Genomic DNA, 23,957 nt, shown 5'->3' with positions numbered 1-23,957 from the left:
TACGTCTATACTTAGACCTAAACTTATATCTCTGTATTATTTCTTTATAGTAGGGAAATAGTGTATGTACACCCGTAGATGTAATATAGTCCATATAGATGTTTATTATGTATATCCAAACTTACTATAAAATTTGGAGGAAAATTTTGTCCTTTTGCTGTTCTATGCCTTGTATATAACCGCAACCATCCAATATTAATATAAGTACATAGAAAATATCTTAGAGGGGTAAATTGCTTAAAACTCTGGGGGCTGGATGGTAGTGCAGCAGATTAAGCTCACATGGTGCAAAGCATAAGGACCTGTGTAAGGATCCCAGTTTGAGCCTCCAGCTCCCCACCTGCAGGGAGGTCGCTTCACAAGCTGTGAATCAGGTCTGCAGGTGTCTATTTTTCTCTATCCTGTCTGTCTTTCCCTTCTCTCTCGATTTCTCTCTGTCCTATCCAACAACAACAACAGCTATAACAACAATAACAATTCCTACACTACGATTCCACTGCTCCTGGAAGACATGTTTTCCATTTTATTGGATAGGACCGAGAGAAATTGAGAGATGAAGGGAAGGTAGTGAGGGAGAAGTATAGAGAGATACCTGCAGATCTGTTTCATTGCTCGTGAAGTGTCCATCCTACAAATGGAAAGCTGGGGGCTTGAACCCAGATCCTTGCTCAGGTCCTTGTGCTTGATATTATGTGTGCTTAACCAGGTGTGCCACTGGTCAGCCTCCTATAAAAATTCATCAGCAACCACAACAAGGGCAACAAAATGGGAAAAATAGCCTCCAGAAGCAGTGGATGTGAAGTGTAGGCATCGAGCCCCAGTGATAACCCTGGAGGCAAAAAAAAAATTCTATAAAAAAACTAAAATTTGTTTATTCGAGGGAGGGGCAGAGACCATAATATCATTTTCCATTAGTGCAATTGGTTCTAGGCTTGAACCATGGTTAAGTACATAGCAAAGTGGCACATAATCTAAGTGACCTTTCACCAGCCCAGAACTAAAGGTTCCTCACTTACTAAATAATTGTTGAATAAAAGGTACACAGCACTAGAGAGGATACACAAATATTCATGATCAAAGTTTCCCTATCAGACACTGTCTGTTACATGAATAAGGTAATTTTGAAAAGAATGAAATAGTAGAACAGTGAAAAAAATTTTTTTTTCCTCCAGATTTATCACTAAGGGTTAGTGTCAGCACTACAATTCCATTGCTCCTGGAAGACATGTTTTCCATTTTATTGGATAGGACAGAGAGAAATTGAGAGATGAAGGGAAGGTAGTGAGGAAGAAATAAAGAGAGATACCTGCAGATCTGCTTCATTGCTTGTGAAGTGTCCCTCCTACAAATGGGAAGCTGGGGGCTCGAGCCCAGATCTTGCTCAGGTCCTTGTGCTTGGTATTATGTGTGCTTAACCAGGTGTGCCTATAAAAATTCATCAGCGTTGGGACTGGGTGGTGGCACAACTGGTTGAGTGCCCATGTCACAATGCTCAAGGCTCTGGGTTCAAGCCCCCAGTCCCTACTTGCAGGGGGGAAGCTACACAGGTGGCAATTCTGCTTCATCAGTTCTCTTGGTATTTGCAGGAGTACCAGTGAGTACTGGTGTGCATGTGTAGTATAAAAAAGTCTGTAGGAACAATTCCATAATTATTCCTTATATGGCTTGGAAATATATTATTTCCACACTATAATGAAGTCAAAATTAGTTGTCATGCTGTTTTAGCCAACACTGTTATGAAAAGACACAACCAGAAAGTTGTATATGAGACAAGCAATGTGCATGTCTGCTCCTCTTCTGTGAAGGTCAGGTATCCCCACTTGTCTCATGGTTGAAACTGTGAAACTGCTAGGCTGATGACTACCGCATAGTTCTGATGAGGGCTTCTCTTTCCTCAGATTTATAAGTTTCTTTACACTGACTACTTCATTGTCTGGACCACAGTTACTAATTTCTTCACGACCTCTGTGAATTCTGGACCAAAGTCAATTAAGTTTTTCCACTGACCTCATGCAAATCTTTGCTTCTTGTCAATTTTCATAAGCTATTTAATTTATGTATTATCTAGACAGGAACTAGATGGCATAATGATATGAGGCAGCAAGGTTTTCATGAAGAAGTCAATTTAAAACTGTCAGTAAGTTTAGAGGAAACTAGGAGGGATAGGGAGACACTTCAAGTTCATCCACAGGTCAAAGGTAGCAAGAAGGGAGGGGTATGCCTACTAGACCCCTGAAGAACAAGCTCTTCTAATAAGGAACTATCTGATTCAAAGTATGTCTTTCCTTTGATAAATGCTACCACTTTCAGCCCAGAGAAACTCACCAACAAAACTTGAGAAGAAGTGCCTATTCCATTCTTCTGCCACTGGTACCTTCCTACTAGGGCTTCCATTGGCCAAACCATTTTGACCTATGTAGCTAGAAGGTAAAGGAACCCACTGATAGAAAAAGAAAAATCATGGGCCCTTTGGAATATAACTAAAATAGGCCTACTGACTACCTACAAAACAGAGACCACCGCCCCAACCATTCATCTGAACCATTGCAGCCTCTAGGTTCATGATTAGTCAACAATTTGTTTGGCTTTATATGTTAACTCTTTTTTCAGTCACCAGGTTCCAGATGCTAATATGATGCCAACCAGACTTCCCTGGGCAGACGACCCCACCAATGTGTCCTGGAACCCCGCTTCCCCAGAGCCCTGCCTACTAGGGAAAGAGTATATAGGCTGGGAGTATGGATTGATCTGTCAATGCCCATGTTCAACGGGGAAGCAATTACAGAAGCCAGACCTTCTACTTTCTGTACCCCATAATGAACCTGGGCCCATACTCCCAGAGGGATAAAGAATTGGGAAGCTATCAGGGGAGGGGATGAGATACGGTGTTCTGGTGGCGGGAATTGTGTGAAGTTGTACCCCTCTTATCCTATGGTTTTTGTCAGTATTTCTTTTTCAAAAATAAAAATATAAAAAATAATCCTAATACAGTATAGGAGGAAATACAGAGAGTGGATCTGAAAGAGTAAACAAATACCTCACATATAGGTAGTAACCTCTTTTTTTTAATACAAAAAATTATTTTTAAACTTTAAGTAGCCATACTATTGTTCTAGTTCTCATAAAATTCTTTTCTGTCTGTCATACCAACTTGTGCTCTGATATAACAGTGACCTTTCCAAAGATGGATTACTTTGCTCTAGCCTCTGGGAGGTTATTCCAACATGCCCCTTGCTCCTAATTTCTATCTAAGGTGTTCTTGTTCTTAAACCAATTAGGTGGTGTGTGTGTGTGTGTGTGTGTGTGTATGTGTGTGTGTGTGTGTGTGTGTGTGTGTGTGTGTATAATGCCTTTTCTCCCCCATTTGTAAATAAAAATGTCTTTGTTGTGCTATAAAATACTAACAAAAAGTAGCTGGGTAAACAATAAAATAAAAAAGTAATCTTTATTAGTTTTGCACATTTTAATGTTGGTTAGCATCATTTAGGGTTATAGTGGCATTTTCCAGCATGCAGTTCACAATACAGTTTGTCTAAGTAGTTTTAAGAAAAAGTGGAGCCTATGGCTTGCTTCAGTAAGAAACACAATGTCTGATGTAATTGACCACTGAAGCTCACTAGTCTCTGTTCTTATGAAAAAAAAATTGTGAAACCCTCTTCACATTTAGGACCACATGAAAATAAATAAATATAAATGTCAATACAAGTTAGTAGAAATGGGCAAAATGAAAATCAAGCACTAGATTCAGTTAGTGCAGGCACTCCCAGAATGTAAATAAAATTGTATGCTCTTCATCTTTGCAAATAATAATCTGAATGTGAGTGGTGTACCTATTTTGTCCCTTAAAATTATGAAATAATCAGAAATTAGCAAATAAAAAACCAAAATTCTACAACTTGCCAGTCTTGTTTTTCATTTCTTGCTTAATAAATTTCATTCATGAAAAAGTACTATGGACAGAAAGTAAGAAAAGTGATTGTGATATCAACCTGAAGATAATTTCCTCTTCACTTTTATATACATAATGCTGAAAAATAAAGTAAAATGACTTTTTACAGTATTTATATTTGCTTATAAAATTCTAAACACATTTTTAACAGGTTAAGCAGTGTTTTTTTTTCAAACATGTCCTTACAGTCTGACTATACACCATATATTATCCACTTAAAATTTAAAAATAACCCAAAATCTTGTTAAAGTGCTGCAAACTATTGCTTAATGATTTAAAGAAATAAGATCTGTTGAACAATTTCCTTGATTTTACCGCTGACATATGGCTTCTCATAAATGAGATTCTGAGCAGTGGGAGAAACCAGATACAGCAGCAAGGTAATATAAACATGCACGGATAGCATCCAAACTATCTACAGTGGTACAGAATACATTATATTACCTGTGTAAAGTTGCACTCTACATTTCATGTGGTACATATTTGATGCAATAAATACTGTGCTTAGGTCATTATTTGTTTGCTCAAACGTGCACCACAGGGTAAAATGACTATTTACATAACAAATAGCATTTCATTGACATACACAATATCAACTTTGCTGAGCTGAAGATGGCTAAACAAAGTGCAGGGTTAAGCAGAATTTTGTAACAGGTTCATTTGGTCAATTCTGTCATCAGGGAGAAGTAACGCTCATTGTTCGCTTTGTTTTATACAATAAACAGACACACAACTTTATGACTCTGTTCATTTGAATGAAGTTTGCACCTGCTAAGATTTAATGACCTACCCACCACAACCCCCCAAAGTCTAATTAGTCTAGAGGCTGAATTTGACAAAACAAGAGCAGCAAAGAACCTCCAAGTATCACTTATCACCCCTCCCAGAAACATGGATGGAATTTAAGTACACATTGCTTTCTTTGTGACTGTTTTCATGCATGATCATTTACGTATAGCATGCCCTCATGCAGACCACGCCTTTGTGCAGCTGGGAGAACCATGTGATTGTTATAATCCCATGGCATACCTGTTAAAGAGCTCTTTTAGTCTATTTCCTAACAGAAACCCTGCTTACAAAAATAGTCACATATAATAAACAACATACGGATTTAAAAAAAAAATGAATCCACTAACATATTTTGTAAAAACGTGACAAATGTGGCAGTTGAAATGTAAAGAGTGGATACAATTACTAGACTAAGGTGATTTACATCAAACAACTTCCAAATTATAGGTTTACACCCCTTTGAACTGGTCCCTACAGTCTGAGCAGCCATTTTGTCTCTTGTCTTCAGCAGTGTCAGCTGGTAGTGAGAACAGTAACCTCTTGTCAAGGTCATCTCCCCTTACACAGAGTCACGGTTTTCCGACAAGGGGTCACTGTCTTATTGTAGGCACTGACCTTAATTAAGTAGATTTGTAAAAACAGTCAGTTTGGCATTGACCTCCTATTGGAGTCCTGTTGACAAAAATACATCACCACAGGCTGTAAACAATTTTTCACCCAATTGTTTGTTTATTTTCACTTATTTTCCTTTGGCTTTTTCATCTTTGCCTTCTTGTTCATGTTTTTCCACAATTGGCTTTGTTACCCGATCATAGGAAGGTGGGCAAGCTGCCGTGGACATGGTCAGATCAGTTTTCTCGGTAACTGAGTTTTCATTTATTCTGTCAATTATTATATCTTCTTTGACAAGAAGATTAGCCCCACCTTTGATTTTATTTTTATTGTATGTAAATGAAGCCTGTTTTAATGTTCTCTTCAAAAGGTGGCATCTGTAAGCACGTTGAATAATAACAGCAGACACTTCCTCTTGTTTTCGTTTTAAAGTTGTAGTAATTGGTTGATAGGAAACCTTTGATGGATTGGAAGCCATGAATCGTTCTTCCATCTGTACTCTGAGAGCATCCATCTCTCCACTTTCCCCTAACACCCGCTTTGTAAAAGCAAAGAGGATGTCAAGACAGTGGATCCGGTCACCACTTACCATGGGCAAGTCCATGGCAATGAGCTGGAGTTTGTTTGGCTGTGGCAAATTGAGTGGGGGCTCAAGTGCAGCAGCAAACTGAGATAGCTTTTCGAATTCCATGAACTGGGTGGCATCAGGATCAAACTTCTCCCAAACCTCATAGAACATCTCAAAGTCATCCTCACTCAGGGGCTCTGCACTCTCTTCAGTGGCCACACTGAAGTTCTCCAGGATGACAGCGATGTACATGTTCACCACAACCAGAAATGATATGATGATGTAACTGACAAAAAAGAAAATCCCCACAGAGGGATTCCCACAATCTCCTTTAACTGAACTTCCTGGGTTATTAAAGTCAGGGTCACAGTCTGGAGGTCCACTGTTGAGAATAGGTGCTAATAATCCATCCCAGCCAGCAGAGGTAGTGATCTGGAACAGACAGATCATGCTGTTGCCAAAAGTTTCAAAGTTGAACATGTCATCAATACCAACTTCCTTCTTGACGTAGGCAAAGTTGGACATTCCAAAGATGGCGTAGATGAACATGACCAGGAAGAGCAGGAGGCCGATGTTGAACAGTGCAGGCAGGGACATCATCAGAGCAAAGAGCAGTGTGCGGATCCCCTTTGCCCCTTTGATCAGACGTAAGATTCGACCAATTCTGGCCAGACGGATGACTCGGAACAGGGTAGGGGACACAAAATATTTTTCTATCAGCTCAGCCAAAAACATTCCTATGGACAAAAATAAATGAGCATACTAATCAGTAAATATGTTGTTTATTAAATTGATATTTAAATTTCTGTTAAGGCTGAAAAGTAAAGTTTAGATTTATTGACATTTAGCTTCATACTTTTAAGCTTAATATATGTATTATACAACTGCATGTAATAGGAATTATGAACCCACATTTTTGATACTCATCAAAAAATTCAACTCACTGTGAATTTACTTAGCTGATATGGCATGGGAATTTATAGTACTTTTAATTTTGAATGATTATTTTAACTTACATAAAATTTCAAGATTGAGATCTCAATTACTTAATCTCAGACAAAGCTAAAATATCTCAAGTATGCCTGAACAACAATGGCTGAAAGTACACATTTATACAAATATATTTTTTCTCTGAAATTGTCAAATGATGTATCTTCTTTTCAGTTATGAATCATCTATAAGTGTATACTTCTATAATTTCATCTCTCCATAAACTTGATGCTTTTACAAAATCTGACATCATACACACACATACTGTCTCTCTCTCTGCAATGACTTAGTAAAATGATGAAAAATAGATGATCTATCCTTGTCTGACACTGGTTTCTCAATCTTCTTTCATATTTCTTTCTCCATTTTTCTTTCTTTTTAATTTTTTCTTTTTTTCCCTCCAGAGCTTCATTGCTCTAGGCTGACTTTTTTTCCCCCCCACAGGTTATCACTGGGGCTTGGCATCTGCACTACAAATCCACTGTTCCTAGTGGCAATTTTCTTCTTTTTTTGTTTTCTTTCTATTTTATTGGATAAGACAGAGAGAAATGAAGAGGGCAAGAGAGATAGACATGGAGAGACAAAGCTAGATACCATGGATTGGATGGTGGCATGCCTGTTTAAGCATAAACATTGCCATGCCCAAAGATCTAGCTTTAAGCACGCATATTACAATGAGCAAGGACCCAGGTTCAAGCCCCCGGTCCCTACCTGCAGGGGGGAAGCTTCATGTCTTCGAAGAGATGAACTATTGCTCAAGAAATCTGCTCTATATTCCAACTTTGAAATTATTAACTGTTAAAACAGTGTTTTATGCCTAATTTCCCTTGCACACAATTTAAATTTATTCTAGGAAATGTATGCTGGATACCTTTAAAGAGCATACCCTCTATATTAGCTAAAATTTGTACTGGTCTTTTTAAAAATTTTTTTAAATCTTTATTTATTAATTGGATAGAGACAGCAAAAAAAATCAAGAGGTAAGGGGGTGATAGAGAGGGAGAGAGACAGAGAGACACCTGCAGCACTGCTTCAACACTTGCGAAGCTTTCCCCCTGCAGGTGGGGACCGGGGGCTTGAACCTGGGTCCTTGCTCATTGTAATATGTGCACTCAACCAAGAGCACCACCACCTGGCTTCTTTGTATTTGTCTTTATTCCCTTTTCCCTCTATTGTTTTTCTTTATCTCACCACCAGCTTCATCTGCTGTCTGGATTCTGATGGTTTTATATCTAACTCTGATGAGAGGTCTCTCCTGATTATCTGACTAAATTTCTTGTCTTCTTTTCAACAAAGCCATCTAGATATTGTAGATGTTTTATGATCTCAATATGTCAAAGTATTTTTTTTCTTAGTTAGTTTGTGGTTCAAGTGAGTGAGACTTTACTCTATGGACAAATAATATATTAACAGTCTAGAATGGACAGAAGAAGACATTATACTGTGTATGCAGCAGGCCCATCATTTTTTAAAAGTAAAACAATCCATGTAGATATAATGCATCTTTTTCATATGGATAGTCTGAGTGGTGGGATAACCTCAAACCTAAATTTAATTGCGCCACATCTACATTTCTTGCCACCAGGGTTATTGTTGGGTCTTGGTTCCTGCATAACTACTCCACTACTCCTAGCAGTCTTTTCCTTTTTCCTTCAGTTTTCTTATAGATATGAAGATAAAGGGGAAGTGAGGGGAAGAGAGACACTTATAGAATTCCTTTACCTCTTGTAAAACTTCCTTTCTGCAAGTGGGGACCTGGGGGCTGGAACCTGTGTCCTTGTTCATGGCAATACATGTACTCTAATGAGCGAGGCATCTCCTGGCCCCTCCCACATATATTCTTATTGAGTCGAAGTTAAGAGGCTTGGAATACTTACCTACAATGGAAAGAATAACAACTACAAAATCAAAAATATTCCATCCTATGGTAAAATAATAATGGCGGAGGGAGATGAGTTTCAGCACACACTCCCCAGTGAACAATACAATAAACACCAGGTTGATACGTCCCAAAACACTAGTCACATATTCACTCTGGTCATCTGTTTCTACCATCATTGTGACCATGTTGAGACAGATGAGAATCATGATACTTATGTCAAAAACTTGTCTGGTGACAAAGTCAAAGACCATTCCCTGAAATTTGTTCTGTGGAGAAAAAGACATACTGTTAATAAGAAAGCTTTGTAGATATCAGCATCTACATAAGCACTTTCTGCATCAGTTGACTTTCTAGTATTGTACATAGTAGACACTGGATCTGGCTTTTGAATGTAGTATCTGCTTGCTATCTCCCATTGTATATGCTTTTTTTCCCCAGAATTTTTCATGGCGCATTGGACCATGCTGCCACTTAAAAAATAAAACATATGTCAATATTATTATTCTCCTAATCTTAAAAGATTATTAAAAGGAGTTTGGTATTTTCAAGATACACCTATGATATTATATTTAAAATTCATGCAAGGCAGTATTGAGGGCTTCCACCAACCTTTGCTGACATTGTTAGATAGAGTGTTGACCCTACCTAAGACTAATCCAACCAGAGTGACATTTCATATACTTTGATGTCAAAAATTCATATTTCTTGTCATTGACCTATGTCTATACACCCCCCCATACAATCACTTGACATCATTAACTGACTTATTTACTGGGTCTAGAAGAATATAAGGGTACGTTATATTTTCATCACATATTATTGATTCATTTCTGCTTTTAGTGTTAAGGGTTACCAAAGCAAAGTATACAATACTTATCATTCTCAAGAAGGAAATTGCTGGCTAGCACAATATGAATGTCCACTATGATTTTGTTTACCAGTGCACTCCAGGAATTACTTTAACTTCATAGATAATCATCATAAAATCAATACCGTATGGACTTAGTATTTCACAGCAGTTATTTGGTTGGTTTATCATGGAAACATGAGAATAATTATTTATCATGATGAATTATATTACTGATTCTGACTTATATGACCATTAGTAATTTCTAAATTTATAGCTTTACATACTAAAATTCTTTTCTCCTCTTTAATGCTCAATACCCAAAGCAGAAAACTGCATGCATTCTACCCTCATCCAATGATTTACTCTACTCCTAACATTATTTGGAAACTACTCATGAATTAAGTAATCAATTATTCTTATGTATGTCACATTTTCTATAGATATTCTACAGATGCTTTCTATCCTACTTGTGCAGTGATAAGACCCTTGGAAATGAGGGATTATTTTCTTCCATTACTTTTAAGTTTTTCTCTTTATAGTAGTGTTACTATTGTTACTAAAGGTTTAAAATGAATGATGTTTTAAAACACATAGAAATCTTTGCTTTTAGAAATATTAGGTGGTATCCCCTCTAAGAAAACCCATACAAATTTTTGTTTTTGTACATATATTTTCCGTATTATTTGGAATTTCTTACTCCTGGTCGAGGTATAGGCTTTTGTGGCTTTTTTGATCCTAATTTTTTCATTGCGTTATAGTATTTCTTCTGTTCTTCTGTCATAAAGATGTCTTGACCTCCAAAGTATAGAAAGGAAAAATCAAAAACTGGTTAAAATCATGCCCCTCTTTGTGCACACAGGCACACAAATATATAGTCTGATCTTAAAATAGGAAAAGAACCATTAACAAGGACATTATAATTTGAGAGAATTAAAAGTATTTCTAGGTACTATAATCCATTTAGTTCTCATAGTAATGCAAAAAAAAGTGATTCATCATTTTAATTATTACTTTATAGGGATAAAAGACTTCCAGTATTGATGTGGGGGAGGTAGCATAGTTGTTATGTAGAAGACTTTCATGTGTGAGTTTCTGAGGTACTAGGTCCAATCCCCAGGAACACCATAAGCCAGTGCTGAAAAATGTTCTGGTCTTTATCTCAGTGTATCTTTCTCTCTTTCTTTCTTTAAAATAAATATAAATAAGTAAATAATTAAAAAGTCCAGCTATCATAGATTAAAAACAAAATGTTGGTCTGGGTGGTGGTACACATTGTAGAGTTCTCAGGTTGCCTAGTTTGAAGACCTGGCCCAAGCCTTCATTCACTCACTGCCTATGGCTGGAGTCAGGAGGAGCTTTACAAGTGGTGCCTCTCTACTTCTTTCTGTCTCTATATGTAAAATATAAAGCATCTTAAATAAAATATATGTAAAATGAAAGCCAATGAAATAGTTCACTTGGACAGTGTGCTGCTACTGCAGATCCAAGACTGGATCCAAGATTCAGTCCAGATTCAGTCCTGGCCCACAGTACATTGAAGGAAGCAGGTCTTATTTAAAATATGAAATATTAAAAACATCTGGAAATGGGGGTCTGGCAGTGGTGCACTGGGTTAAGAACACACAGTACAAAGCAAAAGGACCGGCGCAGGGATCCCTGTTTGAGCCCTGGCTGGCTCCCCACCTGCAGGGGGGTCACTTCACAAAAGGTGAAGCAGTTCTGTAGGGGTCTATCATCTGTATTTCTCTTCCCCCTCCTCCTTCCCTTATCTCTATCTTCACCCCTCTTAATTTCTCTCTGTCGTATTAAAAAAAAAATTTGAAACCCTCAATCTATTAGATTGATTATATCAATACATCCTATTTGAAAAGAATTAAGAAAAGTTTAATACTGTATACAGGAAGACTTTTAAGAAGGTGGGAATACATATGTTAAGTAAAATATAATATATAATTAAGGAGAAAAGAACCTAAATTACAAGGATTATATAGGAAATAAACAGAAAACAAAATATAGACATGACACATCTACATATTATAATTATACTTACAAATTATGTATGTTATAGGGATAGTGTGGATTTTATAAATAATAATAATTAGTAAGACTGGAACTGACTGTTTAAAATTATATGTCAGGGAGAAAAAAGTGGGAATATGCAAAGTAAATGAAGAAAAATATGAAAACAAGCTTATCTGTTATTTAATTTATTGTGACATCTAATTTTTAACTGCCAAATATATTTTAAAGCAAGGGAGTTTAGAAAACAATAAGAAGGAAGGAGGTATTTTCTAGTTTATTTTTAAGTATGCTCTTTCAGGGACTAAAAGTGTGGTCCCTGATTAAAAAAAAAAAAAAGGATAGAAGTTTTGAACACCCATCACAGAAATATAGAACATAGTCATTAATGACTTGCTGTTGGGACATGAGCACATACTATAACTTTCCATGTTTATACTGGAAGTGGGCAATTGTTGGGATGCAGTTTGAATTGTTCATAATAGGACTTTGGGACATAATTAGCATATGGCTGACATCAGCCTAGGAGCATATTAGAATTTACACAAACCCACAAGGAATTGTGGGTGCATCTGAATTTAACAGAGTATGTGTCTTCCAGATATGTCAGCTCTTCCAGATATGTCAGCCAACTCAGCGGCAGCTCTAGCTTCTCTTCTTTGTCCTCTATGGTCCGCCCCCCATGGCCACTTCTCACAGGACCTGAATACATGGAGCTCAGTTCTGATAAAACTAGCTTAAAAGACTCAGGGTTCTTTTGGCGCAGTGGATTACGCGCACGTGGCGCAAAGCACAAGGACCTGTGTAAGGATCCTGGTTCCGGTAAGCGGTGAAGCAGGTCTGCACGTGTCTTTCTCTCCTCCTTTGTCTTCCCCTCCTCTCTCCATTACTCTCTCTCCTATCCAACAATAACGACATCAATAACCACAACAATGTTAAACAACAAGGGCAACAAAAGGGAAAATTTAAAAAAAGGACTCCTGGTTCTTTGGTTTTATGAGTAGCCAATTTCTCTATCCCGTTGCCTATTTTGCTGTATCTAAATAATACTGTACCATACAACAGTACCACAATGTAATAAACTCCCCATTCGTCTTAAACGTCTTAAACCCTGAACCAAACTCACACATGAAGTCTTTTATTTTTTAATTACTATAACTTGCTATACTAGAGAGAGATAGGCAGTGAATGGTAGGGGGAGAGGAGAGATTTGGACAGATTTAAAAAACTATTTTATTTATTTACTAATAAGAGGGATAGGAGGAGAGGGAGAAAAAACCAGACATCACTCTGGTACATGTGCTGCAGGGGAGTGAACTCAGGATCTCATGCTTGAGAGTCCAACACTTTATCCATTGTGCTACCTCCTGGACCATATGGACAGATATTAACATGTACTCTCATTTGCTTTCTGAAATTAGGTATTCATTGGTGGAAAAAATAATTCAAATAATTTAACTACATTAGTGGGAGAGAAAATACTAAGGATACTTATCTTCTTTTTTTGCTGGTTGAAATTATCTATGATGACACCAATAAACAGGTTCAAGGTGAAGAAAGAACCAAAGATGATGAAAATAACAAAGTAAAGATACATGTATAGACTTTCCTCATACTTAGGCTGTAGTTCCACCTACCAAAGGAAAATATTTAAAATTTATTACAATACATTTTGGTGATGAAAAAATAAATATTTATAAAATGAGACTTAGAAAATTCCTAGTAAATGTAAGTGCTACTTTTCTTTTTCCTTTTATTCCTTCCAATTTGAGTATCGTTAACAAAATCTTTGAAATTAATTACTAGAATGTTTCCATTTAAAGTGTTACAACAGTTGAGTATATTTTTTGTAACTATACTACCTTGCTATTTGGACATCACGGTACCAAATTGACAACCTTTTGCAGTTCTGAAATTTAATAATAAAAACTTATCATTGAATGGAAGGGGCTAGACTGTGTTGCACCTGGCTAACCACACATATTATCATGTGCAAGGACCAGGGTTCGAGCCCCAGCTCCCTCCCTGCAGGTGGGACACTTCGTAAGCAGTAGTGAAGCAGGTCTTCAGGTAATTATCTTTTCCTGTCTCTCTCTCCAAGTTACCCCTCTCAGTTTTATCTAAGAGAAGTTTCATCTAAGAGAAGGAGAAAGAAAAAAGAATGACTGCCAGGAGTAGTGGATTCCTAGTGCAGGCACAGAGCCCAAATGATAACCCTAGTGGCATTTAAAAGCTGAAAAGCAATTACAGAAGCCAGACTTTCTACCTTCTGCACCCTTTAATGATCCTGGGTCCATACAGCCAGAGGGATAAAGAACCACAAAAGCTTCCAATGGAGGGATGGGATATGGAATTCTGGAGGTGGTAACTGTGTGGAGCTATACTCCTCTTGTCCTTCAGTCATCTTGATCATTATTGAATAAAATAAATAAATAAATAAATAAATAAATATATATATATATTACTAGGGGAGTTGGGCAGTAGCGCAGCGGGTTAAGCACAGGTGGCACAAAGCACTAAGACCAGCGTAAGGATCCCGGTTCGAACCTCCGGGTCCCCACTTGCAGGGGAGTTGCTTCACAAGTGGTAAAGCAGGTCTGCAGGTGTCTATGTTTCTCTTCCTCTCTCTGTCTTCCCCTCCTCTCTCCATTTCTCTCTGTCCTATCCAACAAGGACATCAATAACAACAACAATAACTACAATAATAAAACAACAAGTGCAACAAAAGGGAATAAATAAATATTAAAAAAATCCAAAAAACATATTACTGAAGGTGGTCTTTAGTTATTGCTCCTCCTTACAAAATAAAGATTTTATATGTCATACATAAAAAGGCTAATTACAAAAACAAAGATCTCATCAAATTCAGCAAAAAGAACAAAACTAAATGATCCTACCCAAAAAATGGGGATATGAACAAAGAAGAGATCCAAAAGGACAAGGACATATGAAAATATGCTCCAAGTCATTGTTAGAGAAAGTAAAATAAAGATAACAATGAGATACCACTTTATCCTTATGAAAATGTCATACATCAGAATTAATAGCAACAACAAATGCTGCAGGGATTGTAGGAGCAAAGGAACCTGCATTGCACTTGGGAATGTAAATTGGTCTAACTGCTGTGAGGAGCAATCCAGAGAACTCTCAGAAAGGCTAGAAGTGGAAAAACCCTATGACCCTGCAATTCAATTCCTCTCCTGGGAATTTACCCTAATAAATCAAACATACCTGTCCAAAAGGATCTGTAGCAAATAACAATTGATTTTTTTATTTTTGTTATTGTTACGTGTTTGCTAGCCTGTCATATTTACCATTATAATATTCAATAGGCAGATTGAGTAGCCTTAATCAGACACTCCATTTGTCTCAATTTAAGTTCTATCTGTACTTTTACTAAAGTAACACTGAGCTATCAATCACTTGCTAAAGGTATTAAAGAATCACTCTACATACCTACTAGATTACTGTCCTACTAAATACAACAGAGTTAAAAACTGACCAAAAATACAAAGCAAAATAAGTAACAGTGAAATAACACAAGTCTAGATATCAGGAAGACATTCAACATAAAACTAAAGCCATCATGGGTATCAAGAATGACAAGTGTGCTATATTAGGCCACTTTAAGGGTTATAGGAATAGATGTTATCTTTTATAATGACAGACTACAAATCTGTCAAAAAAAGGATGATGGTGGATAACAGAAAGTTCTAAATTATATAGCGTATTGAAAACAAGAGTTGAAATGAGGATGTATGCCTGTTCTCTTCTTGAAGCCTAAAATAGGTTTTTGGAGAAACCGAATGAATTAAGATGTTACTTTGGTAATAGAAACTAAAACAGAAGTGATAATAGCTCTGAGAAAAAGGCTTTAGTAAGTTTGGGGAGTCGGGCGGTAGCGTAGTGGGCTAAGCGCAGGCAGTGTAAACTGCAAAGACTTTAGTAAGTTTATGAGTATTTGCAGTCATAATCAAAATGGACAGGGAAGGAATCATTACAGACATCTAAGACTGCCTAGATAATATCTCTAACTTACAATACTACCCAATGGGAAGAGTAAATATACATTTCAACTACTGATGAGAATTACATATTACTTCACATTTGATCCAAAACATCGAAATTACTATATGTATGTATTTGTATGTTATGTAGTTAGTAGATAGAAATCAAATATAATAATCATATTTAACAGGTGGATATTTGGTAGTTATTCAGCATATGAGCATTTTACTTTAGCTAAACCTTCAAAATGTTTTGGTTTATTTGAGTAAGATCTTTCAAATATCTCTGTACTTAAATTTAATCAGGCAAGCATTTTTTTCTGTCCTTTAAATCAACATAGAATCATTCATCCATTTTCCTTTTAGTAATCAATACATTCTACAAGAAAATTAAAAAAAATAGGGACACTTACATTTCTGGAATCAACTGCTGCATACATTATATCCATCCATCCCTTAAATGTAGCCTATTAAAAATAATATGTATTATTTTATTTGGAGTAGAAGTTATTCAGACCTGATGCTTAACAAATCTTTTTTCAGACAACACTTTTTAGAGAGAAGCATTTTTGAAAGATATTTCAAAGTAAACTTTGTACAGGTTTGGACCAACACGTTATTTTATCAAGACTTTCCGTTTCTGAAGCACATAACAAACAAAATGATTCTTTGCTAGCTTTTTCCTCGATAAAACCAACTCACAAATACTTCTCGGGAGTCGGGCAGTAGCGCGGCGGCGGGTTAAGCGCAGGTGGCGAAAAGCACAAGGGCCGGCATAAGGATCCCGGTTCGAGCCCCCGGCTCTCCACCTGCAGGGGAGTCGCTTCACAGGCGGTGAAGCAGGTCTGCAGGTGTCTGTCTTTCTCTCCCCCTCTCTCTGTCTTCCCCTCCTCTCTCCATTTCTTTCTGTCCTATCTAACAACAATGACATCATTAACAACAACAATAATAACAACAACAAAAACTAAGGGCAACACAAATACTTCTCAAGTCTTTAGAGACAATGAAGTCATGCAATCTCAAAAAAGTGCTGCCAAAAATTTGGAGGAATACTTTTAGAAAGTTTTACAAATTGCAGCACATTTGAGAATTCCTACAACAGCAAAACAGTCACAATTTAGATTGGATAATTATCCACTAAAATCTGCAAAATCAAAGTGACTGAAAGTTTAAGATTTCAATTGATTGAAGCATTCTGTGGTTCATACAGGTAAACAAAGTTGATGTTTCAGTTCTTGAAAGAATTTTAAAACATAGCATCCAGTTAAACTATATATATATATATTTTTTTTATTAAGTAAATACTGGCTAGAAAAGTGGAAAGCGTTAGGGTTAACACTTAGTACCCCTGTATTTAACCGAGATCCTAAACCTTATTTATTTATTTTTTATAATTTGCTCTTTTAAAATTATTTATTAATTATTGATAGAGACAGAAATTTAAATTGAGATGGGAGGGGGAGATAGAGAGGGAAAGAGACAGAGAGACACCTGCAGCCTTACTTCATCACTCTCTAAGCTTTCTACCTGCAGATGGGGGTTCAGGGGCTTGAACCTGGGTTCTTACACACTGTAATGTGTTTGCTTAACCAGGTGCCCCACTGCCTGGCCCTCAGATTGTCAATCTTATGACAACTTACAGTGATATTTTTTTTCTGTAAAACATGACATTGGAAGTCTGTGGGTCTAGTAAGATTGTTTCTTTGCCAGGGAATATCACAAGCAAGGTTGTCTGCCTTAGTATCTATGCTCTTGTAACACTAACATCTATGAGTTAAGATTTTATGAGATAAAAGTCAAGAAAATTTCTAATAGCAGTGAAGAGAAGGTAATGACTCTTAGCTAGAAAAAAAGTTATTTTTCTTCATCACATGTCTACTGTAATATTAAAGGGTATCATACTTGCCATGTTGCTTAAATTCTTATTTTAATGACATGAGTACTTAGACTAAATCAGAAATATCCACAAAAGAAATAAGACTTTCTAATAAGAAGGTAGGAGGAACCTGTAAAGAAATCATAGTACAGACGCCTCTAGGAGTGATGTGTGGGTGAGGTGGGTTTGACTAGTATTAGTTTCCCTCCTAATTTTTCCCAAGTGAACAGTTGAAAACATAGCCTGAATTAACAGATATAGTCTTCTGACCTAAAGACTTAATACAAACACAAGTGAAGCATTCACATAGCTTTTGTTTATTCGCTTTTTAAGATGAATATTCAGGGACCAATATAGACGGGCTATTTTACCCAACGACTGCCACCTCTACAGATTCAAAGGAGGTCTCGAAACTACATCAGGCTCAACCTGACGCTGTTGACTGGCTACGGAAGAAGGGCAAACGCTAGAAGAAGAACCATGTTTTCCTGATAATTTGGACTCTACATGTATGCATACCACAACATTTGTTATGATGAAGCTGCAGCCCAAAGCAATATCAAATGCAAATGTTTAAAGGACTCTGTGTACTTTTATAAATTGTGAAGTAGTTTTGTCTTGGGTGAAGCAGACTTGATAGTGCAAACATTAACATTTAGACTTAAGTAAGCAACTGGATTAAGAAGGTCACTTGAGGTGAGACAAAAACTGCTGTGTTTTGTTTCCGTATTCAGGTCTTAGCAAGCATTAATCCATTTTCACTAAAAGGACCTAACCCTAAATTCTATGTATTATTTTTCAGACTTGAATCCAAATGATACAGTTTAATGGCAGTTTATTCCTACTAATTAGTTACAATTCAGCCAGGTGTGTTAAGCATGTGTTTGATGAAGATAATCCATTGAATATACAAACTTTCCAGTATTAATAGAAGTGTAGGAAATATATTGATTTATTAATCAATAAATTAATCAACTTGTCGTTATGGGAAGTGAGAAAAATATAGGAAGAATGAGAAAAGTACCTGTGGAAAGAAATTTCTGACCACTATCAGCTATGTCTGCCCTGCTTCAGTGTTCTGAAGACCCTACACATCTGGACTCAGAAAGCTAGTAGTAATAAATTAGAAATAAAAAAGGTATGTCATGATTTTTTTTCTTAGTAACTAAATAATGGAGGTAGGAAATCACTTAGTTATTATCTCAAACAATAAGCAAATTTCAAAGAAAAGAGGGTTGACTTACAACTTGAAGCAAAGAGAGATACCCAAATCCTACATTATCAAAGTTTACTTTCACATTTTTCCATCGGGCAGATTCATTCCTTTCTATTAGTTTTATGCAATCAGAATGATTATTCACTTCGTGGATTTCAAATCTATCACCAGTTGTGGTGTTAATACAATGGTAGAATTTTCCAGCAAACAAATTTACGCCCATGATGCTGAAAATTAGCCAGAATATAAGACAAACCAGAAGCACATTCATGATGGATGGAATTGCTCCTAAAAGGGCATTCACAACCACCTAATACACAAATGGAAAAAAAGAAAAGAAAAGTCAGAATTCTTGTTGGTTAAAAAGAGAAAGACATTAATTACTCTAGTAATCCTTCGTCTACTTATTTATTTGTTATTTTCTTATCAGGACTATTCTAATATATTTCAAAGCAAAATAAAACAAATTCTAAAAGGAAACACATTCTTAAGCAGTAAATTTAGGGAAACAAATAGAGACCATATGACATTGAAAAAAAACATATTAACAGCGAGAGGGGAGTATCAAGAGATTATATGAAAATAAAAGTTAAGGAGTGTTGCCACATGAACTCAAAACATTTGTTATTGAGTATTAGGAAAAAAGAAATGGAAATCCCAACACAGACTTTTGAGCCATTTTGAAAAAAGCAATATGCTAAGTAGAAACTAAAATATGTTGACATGAGTTGATTTGAACAATATATTCCAAAAAAGTAAAATTCCAGATGCACAAATAAAATATTATTAAATACCTAACATAATTGTATCCTTAATTATTCATGCATTGCTATGGCTAATAATTTTTGCATAAGAAGCAAGACAATTTAGCATTATGTATTTCATTAGATCATCACATCGTTTATTTCAAGCTCCAGTCATGTCAGTTGTTTCATTTACTGAGTTTAATTTAATAAACTTATTTTAAATGAAACATAATAGAAATCAGTTTCTTGGGGATATAAGAAAAGGGGAGATGCTATATTTAGGATGATAATTATTTGGCAGTCTAAGATAATCACATCAAGTTCTGTGATATCTTCTTTTTCTATGGAAGCATTTCTCCCCTCTTACTTGTATTTCTGGGCTGTGAATGAGAAATCTGATTTTATGTTTCTGACACTGCAGGGGTTGTCCTTACTTTCTCTTCCACAGATAGCATTGGAGCTGCTTGTGAGTAGCTAAGGGGAGGAAACAAACAGGCCTGAAAATGCTCATGAGTGATGCCACAGAATTGAATGTAAACAGCTATACTTTATTTTACCTATTTACTTCTCACAGTTCTGGTACATCTGACCCAAAATAAACAACAGATGTCAAAATACCTTCTGTCAGCCATTTGATGGCTGTGTATTTTTAGAACAATGCTTTTGACTGCCTATCTGAAAAAAAAATGAACACAAGAATCAATTTCTTATGTTTCAAAACTCTGTTTAATATTTGTTAATAATTCTAGCCTTTCTGTGATTATAAAACAGTAGAAGTGGGTAAAAGAAAAGAATAAACTTCCTCATGACCAAAGTGGAGAAATGAGCATGAAAAAATAAATGTTAGTTATTCAGGCTGAATCAGATGATGTGATCTGTAAGATTTTACTAAACTGACATATGACACCCACCTTATCACTTGTTGTCTGCATCAGTATAATGGAATGAATAAATCCTTATCTTAAACTTAAAAATTAGGCTTCTCTGAGAGCCACATTTTTAAACCTAAAAACCATTTGTCATTCCCTCCTTTTTAGAATTCTTGCCTACCATGTAGATTAAACAGGCTATTTCTATTATATAGACACAAAATACATATTAAAATGTTTTTTAATATACAAAAGTCAATTTAGAGCTTAAACAGCAGACTAGTTACCTAACCTATATTTCAAACTTTATTGTTGCATCAATCTATAGGGTTTACACTTTCTCAGAATCTTTTTCACTTCATTATTTTCCAATTTGACCTTCAACATCCTAGTTTTGGCTTCTTTTAGTTTAAACTTGTACTGTTGTCACTTTTGATTTATAGGAGGTAAATTAATAATCCTTACCTCTCTTTAAAATATTTTAATGGTTATCTACTATTTATTTTCTTTACCTTGGTATTCAAATCACTCTATAATCTGCATTTTTTATTTTAACTACTTTAGTCATCCTTCTTTCTTGTGAGGTCAATTACTATGCTTGTCATATGTTAATATTGTTGCCAGAGAATTACAATGCCATATCTTTTGAAATTCCTTGTCCAATCTCTCCCCTCAGAAATATCCTTCCTCTTCTAAAGTTTTAAATTCAAGAATTTCTTTCTCTTCTTTTTCCCTCCCTTCCTTCCTTCCCCTTTCTTTCTTTTCTTTCATTTCTTTCTTTCTCTCTTTCTTCCTTCCTTCCTTCCTTCCTTCCTTTCTTTCTTCTTTCTTTCTTTCTCCCTTCCTTTCTTTTGCAATCAGAGTTATGATTGGGGATCAATGCCTGCACACTCCACAAATACAGCCTGCCTCCCCCCCAACCCCCCACCCAGTGGCATTTCTTTCTTTCTTCTTCTTCTACTACATTTTTTTTTTTTTTTACCAGACTGCTCAACTCTGGTTTATAGTGGTGTGGGGGATTGAACCTGGGACTTTGGAGTCTCAGGAATAAGACAAGAGAGTCTTTTTTGCATAACCATTATGCTATCTCTCCCCACCTATTTTTCTCTCTTTTTCTTTTCTTGTTTGCCTCCAGGGTTATTGCTGGGGCTCCATGCCTGCATTGCGAATCCTGTTTTGTTGCCCCTGGTTTTCCTGTTGCTATTGTTGGACAGGACAGAGAGAAATCGAGAGAGAAGGGAAAGACAAAGGGGGAGAGAAAGACACCTGCAGACCTGCTTCACCACCTGTGAGTCAACCCCCTGCAGGTGAGGAGCCAGAGGATCGAACTGGGATCCTTACACTGGTCAGTGAGCTTTGCGCCATGTGTGCTTAAGCCGCAGCGGCATCATCCGGCTTCCTTTTTTCTCCTTTCTATCCTCTAGAAGATGAAATACAGAGAAAAAGAGAGAGAAGGCGAGCTACTGCTGAATCGTTACTAGTGAAGCTTCTCCAGTGCCAGAGGCCCCATGTTGCTACTGGAAACCCCAGAGTAGGCATATGGTGAGCCAACTACTGGTCTTCAAGTAGAATTTCTTCTGTGGAGACTTTATCACCTCCCTCCCACCTTTGCTTTCAAAATAAAGATAATTTTCTTTCTTTTTGAATTCATGACACATAGTTTCAGAGCTGAAAAAAGATAGAAGTGATTAGTTAGAATGATGTTCTCATTTTCTGCATGAAAAAATAAGGCTAAGTTCAGAGAGTGGACAAGAAGTATTCTCTAGTACTTACGTTTTCCACTCTGTCTCTTTAGAATTCTTTCCTCTTATATTGCTAAACTACTTGGAATTATTCAATAGTATTCCTCTAATCATGACAGATGATAGAGTGTTTTTTTTAATTGCAGATGCTAAACTTTACTTGTGAATTTTTGAATACCTTGAATATGAGACTGTATTAGAGTCCTTTGAATATAAGAATAAAAATATGACTGATTGAAAGAATGAAATAAAGGTTATCTCATCACTTACTTATCAAGCAGACTTTTAAATGTTATTTAGACAAGGATAACAAGATGGATGCAATGAAAGTTTTGGGATTAGATAATAATCTGGGAAGTAGTCATTTTTGCAGGAAGATGAAGTCTTTATGGAATTCCTGATGAATGCTCTGCAGCAGCATAAATCACTATGTGATGTTAGTGACACATCTGACCCAGAGATAAAGGCTTATTTTTCTATAAAGGTAAAACAACAAGATTTTGGAAAACATTTTGTACAATATTGGGGACTTTAATATTTACAGATCCATTCATATTTTAAATCTAATTAAATTGAGGAATGAAAGATCAGAGAAGGAATTGTCTTTTCCCTAGAGTTGGATCATCACAAAGGGAGGTGGATTAGCTCTTTTCAGGCTCTAGAGAACAGTGGTAATTTGATCCCAGGTGACGAAGACATTCACTTGAACTAGCCTGAGTAAATTGCAAAGTATAGATTGTGATTTCAGACTACATAAAAGGAGCTAAGAAATGAACTATCTTAATTAATCAATACTAGCAGATCTTTTTTGGTATCATCTTTATTTATTGAGTAGAGACAGCCAGAAATCAAGAGGGAAGGGGGTGATAGAGAGGGAGAGAGCCAGAGAGACACCTGCAGCACTGCTTCACCACTCGTGAAACTTTTCCTTTGCAGATGGGGACCTGGGGCTTGAACCGGTGTCCTTGCATACTGTAACATGTGCACTCAACCAGGTACACCACTGTCTGGCCCCTTTAGTGGATTCTTAACACAAACTTTTAAAAAAACATTGTTAAATAGGATTGTTCTATTTAAGTACAATCCATTTTTCACAGAAGCTATCTCTAGCTCATTACCTGCATTCTAATTAAACTAACACTAAATGTGTGCTTGAAAACTAAACATGTAAATTAATGGAAAAAGTTTTAATATATACATAAATGTCTTCTTGTCTGAAAAAAATTGCCCTTGCACTTCAAATATTCTTGTGCTTTTTTATTCAAAATGTAGAAAATTGTGAATACAAAAAGCAAATAGAGTATAATCAATACATTTCTCCTTTTTTTTTTTTTTTTTTTAAGCCAGAGAAGTGCTTAGCCACAGCTCCTGGAACCTTAGAATCTCTGAGGTGAAAATCTGTTGTGTAACGATTGGTGCTTTCTGCCTGAAGACAGTATTTTTATGTTCAAAGAGATCAAAACTTTTGAAAAGTCTCATTGTTGTGCTGCGGAGTTTACTTTAAAGACTTAATACATCAATTAGCCACACAAAAAATTCCATGTTCTCTCTTTCAAGGTAAAACATTTCTTCCTGATAATTTTTTTCTCCAGTTTAAGAATAAACAAAATGTAGTTTCATTTTGTACTTATGTTTTCTTTGTGATATCCTCTAAGATACTAAGAATTATCTAAGACTGACTTATTCATGAAGGACTTGAGTATTAATTTCTATTTTAACATGTAATGATGATCTAGGTGAGTGTTCTACTCTGTATGGTTCATATAAGGTGACTGATGTTTTCATATTAACTTTTTCCACTTAAAACACAAAATACCTTTGCTTACTCAGCTCTTTCTCAAT

General features: G+C 36.1%; 1 protein-coding gene across 2 annotated transcripts in view; it reads right to left on the bottom strand.

The window, feature by feature from the left end:
- Positions 1–3,426: 3,426 nt before the first annotated feature.
- SCN1A (sodium voltage-gated channel alpha subunit 1) overlaps positions 3,427–23,957 on the bottom strand; it is a 162,008-nt gene continuing 141,477 nt past the window's right edge. For both annotated transcript variants that reach the window (XM_060177778.1, XM_007539320.3), the window contains 6 exons: positions 18,787–19,068; positions 16,080–16,133; positions 13,155–13,292; positions 10,338–10,442; positions 8,786–9,056; positions 3,427–6,655 (listed from right to left, as the gene is read on the bottom strand). In XM_060177778.1, the coding sequence (XP_060033761.1) occupies positions 5,478–6,655; positions 8,786–9,056; positions 10,338–10,442; positions 13,155–13,292; positions 16,080–16,133; positions 18,787–19,068 (2,028 nt within the window). In that variant the 3' untranslated portion in view covers positions 3,427–5,477. The remainder of the gene's footprint in view (positions 6,656–8,785; positions 9,057–10,337; positions 10,443–13,154; positions 13,293–16,079; positions 16,134–18,786; positions 19,069–23,957) is intronic.

This window comes from Erinaceus europaeus, chromosome 18 (assembly GCF_950295315.1).
Source record: "Erinaceus europaeus chromosome 18, mEriEur2.1, whole genome shotgun sequence".
Lineage (NCBI taxonomy): Eukaryota > Metazoa > Chordata > Mammalia > Eulipotyphla > Erinaceidae > Erinaceus > Erinaceus europaeus.
This window is presented reverse-complemented; position numbering and strand designations above follow the sequence as displayed.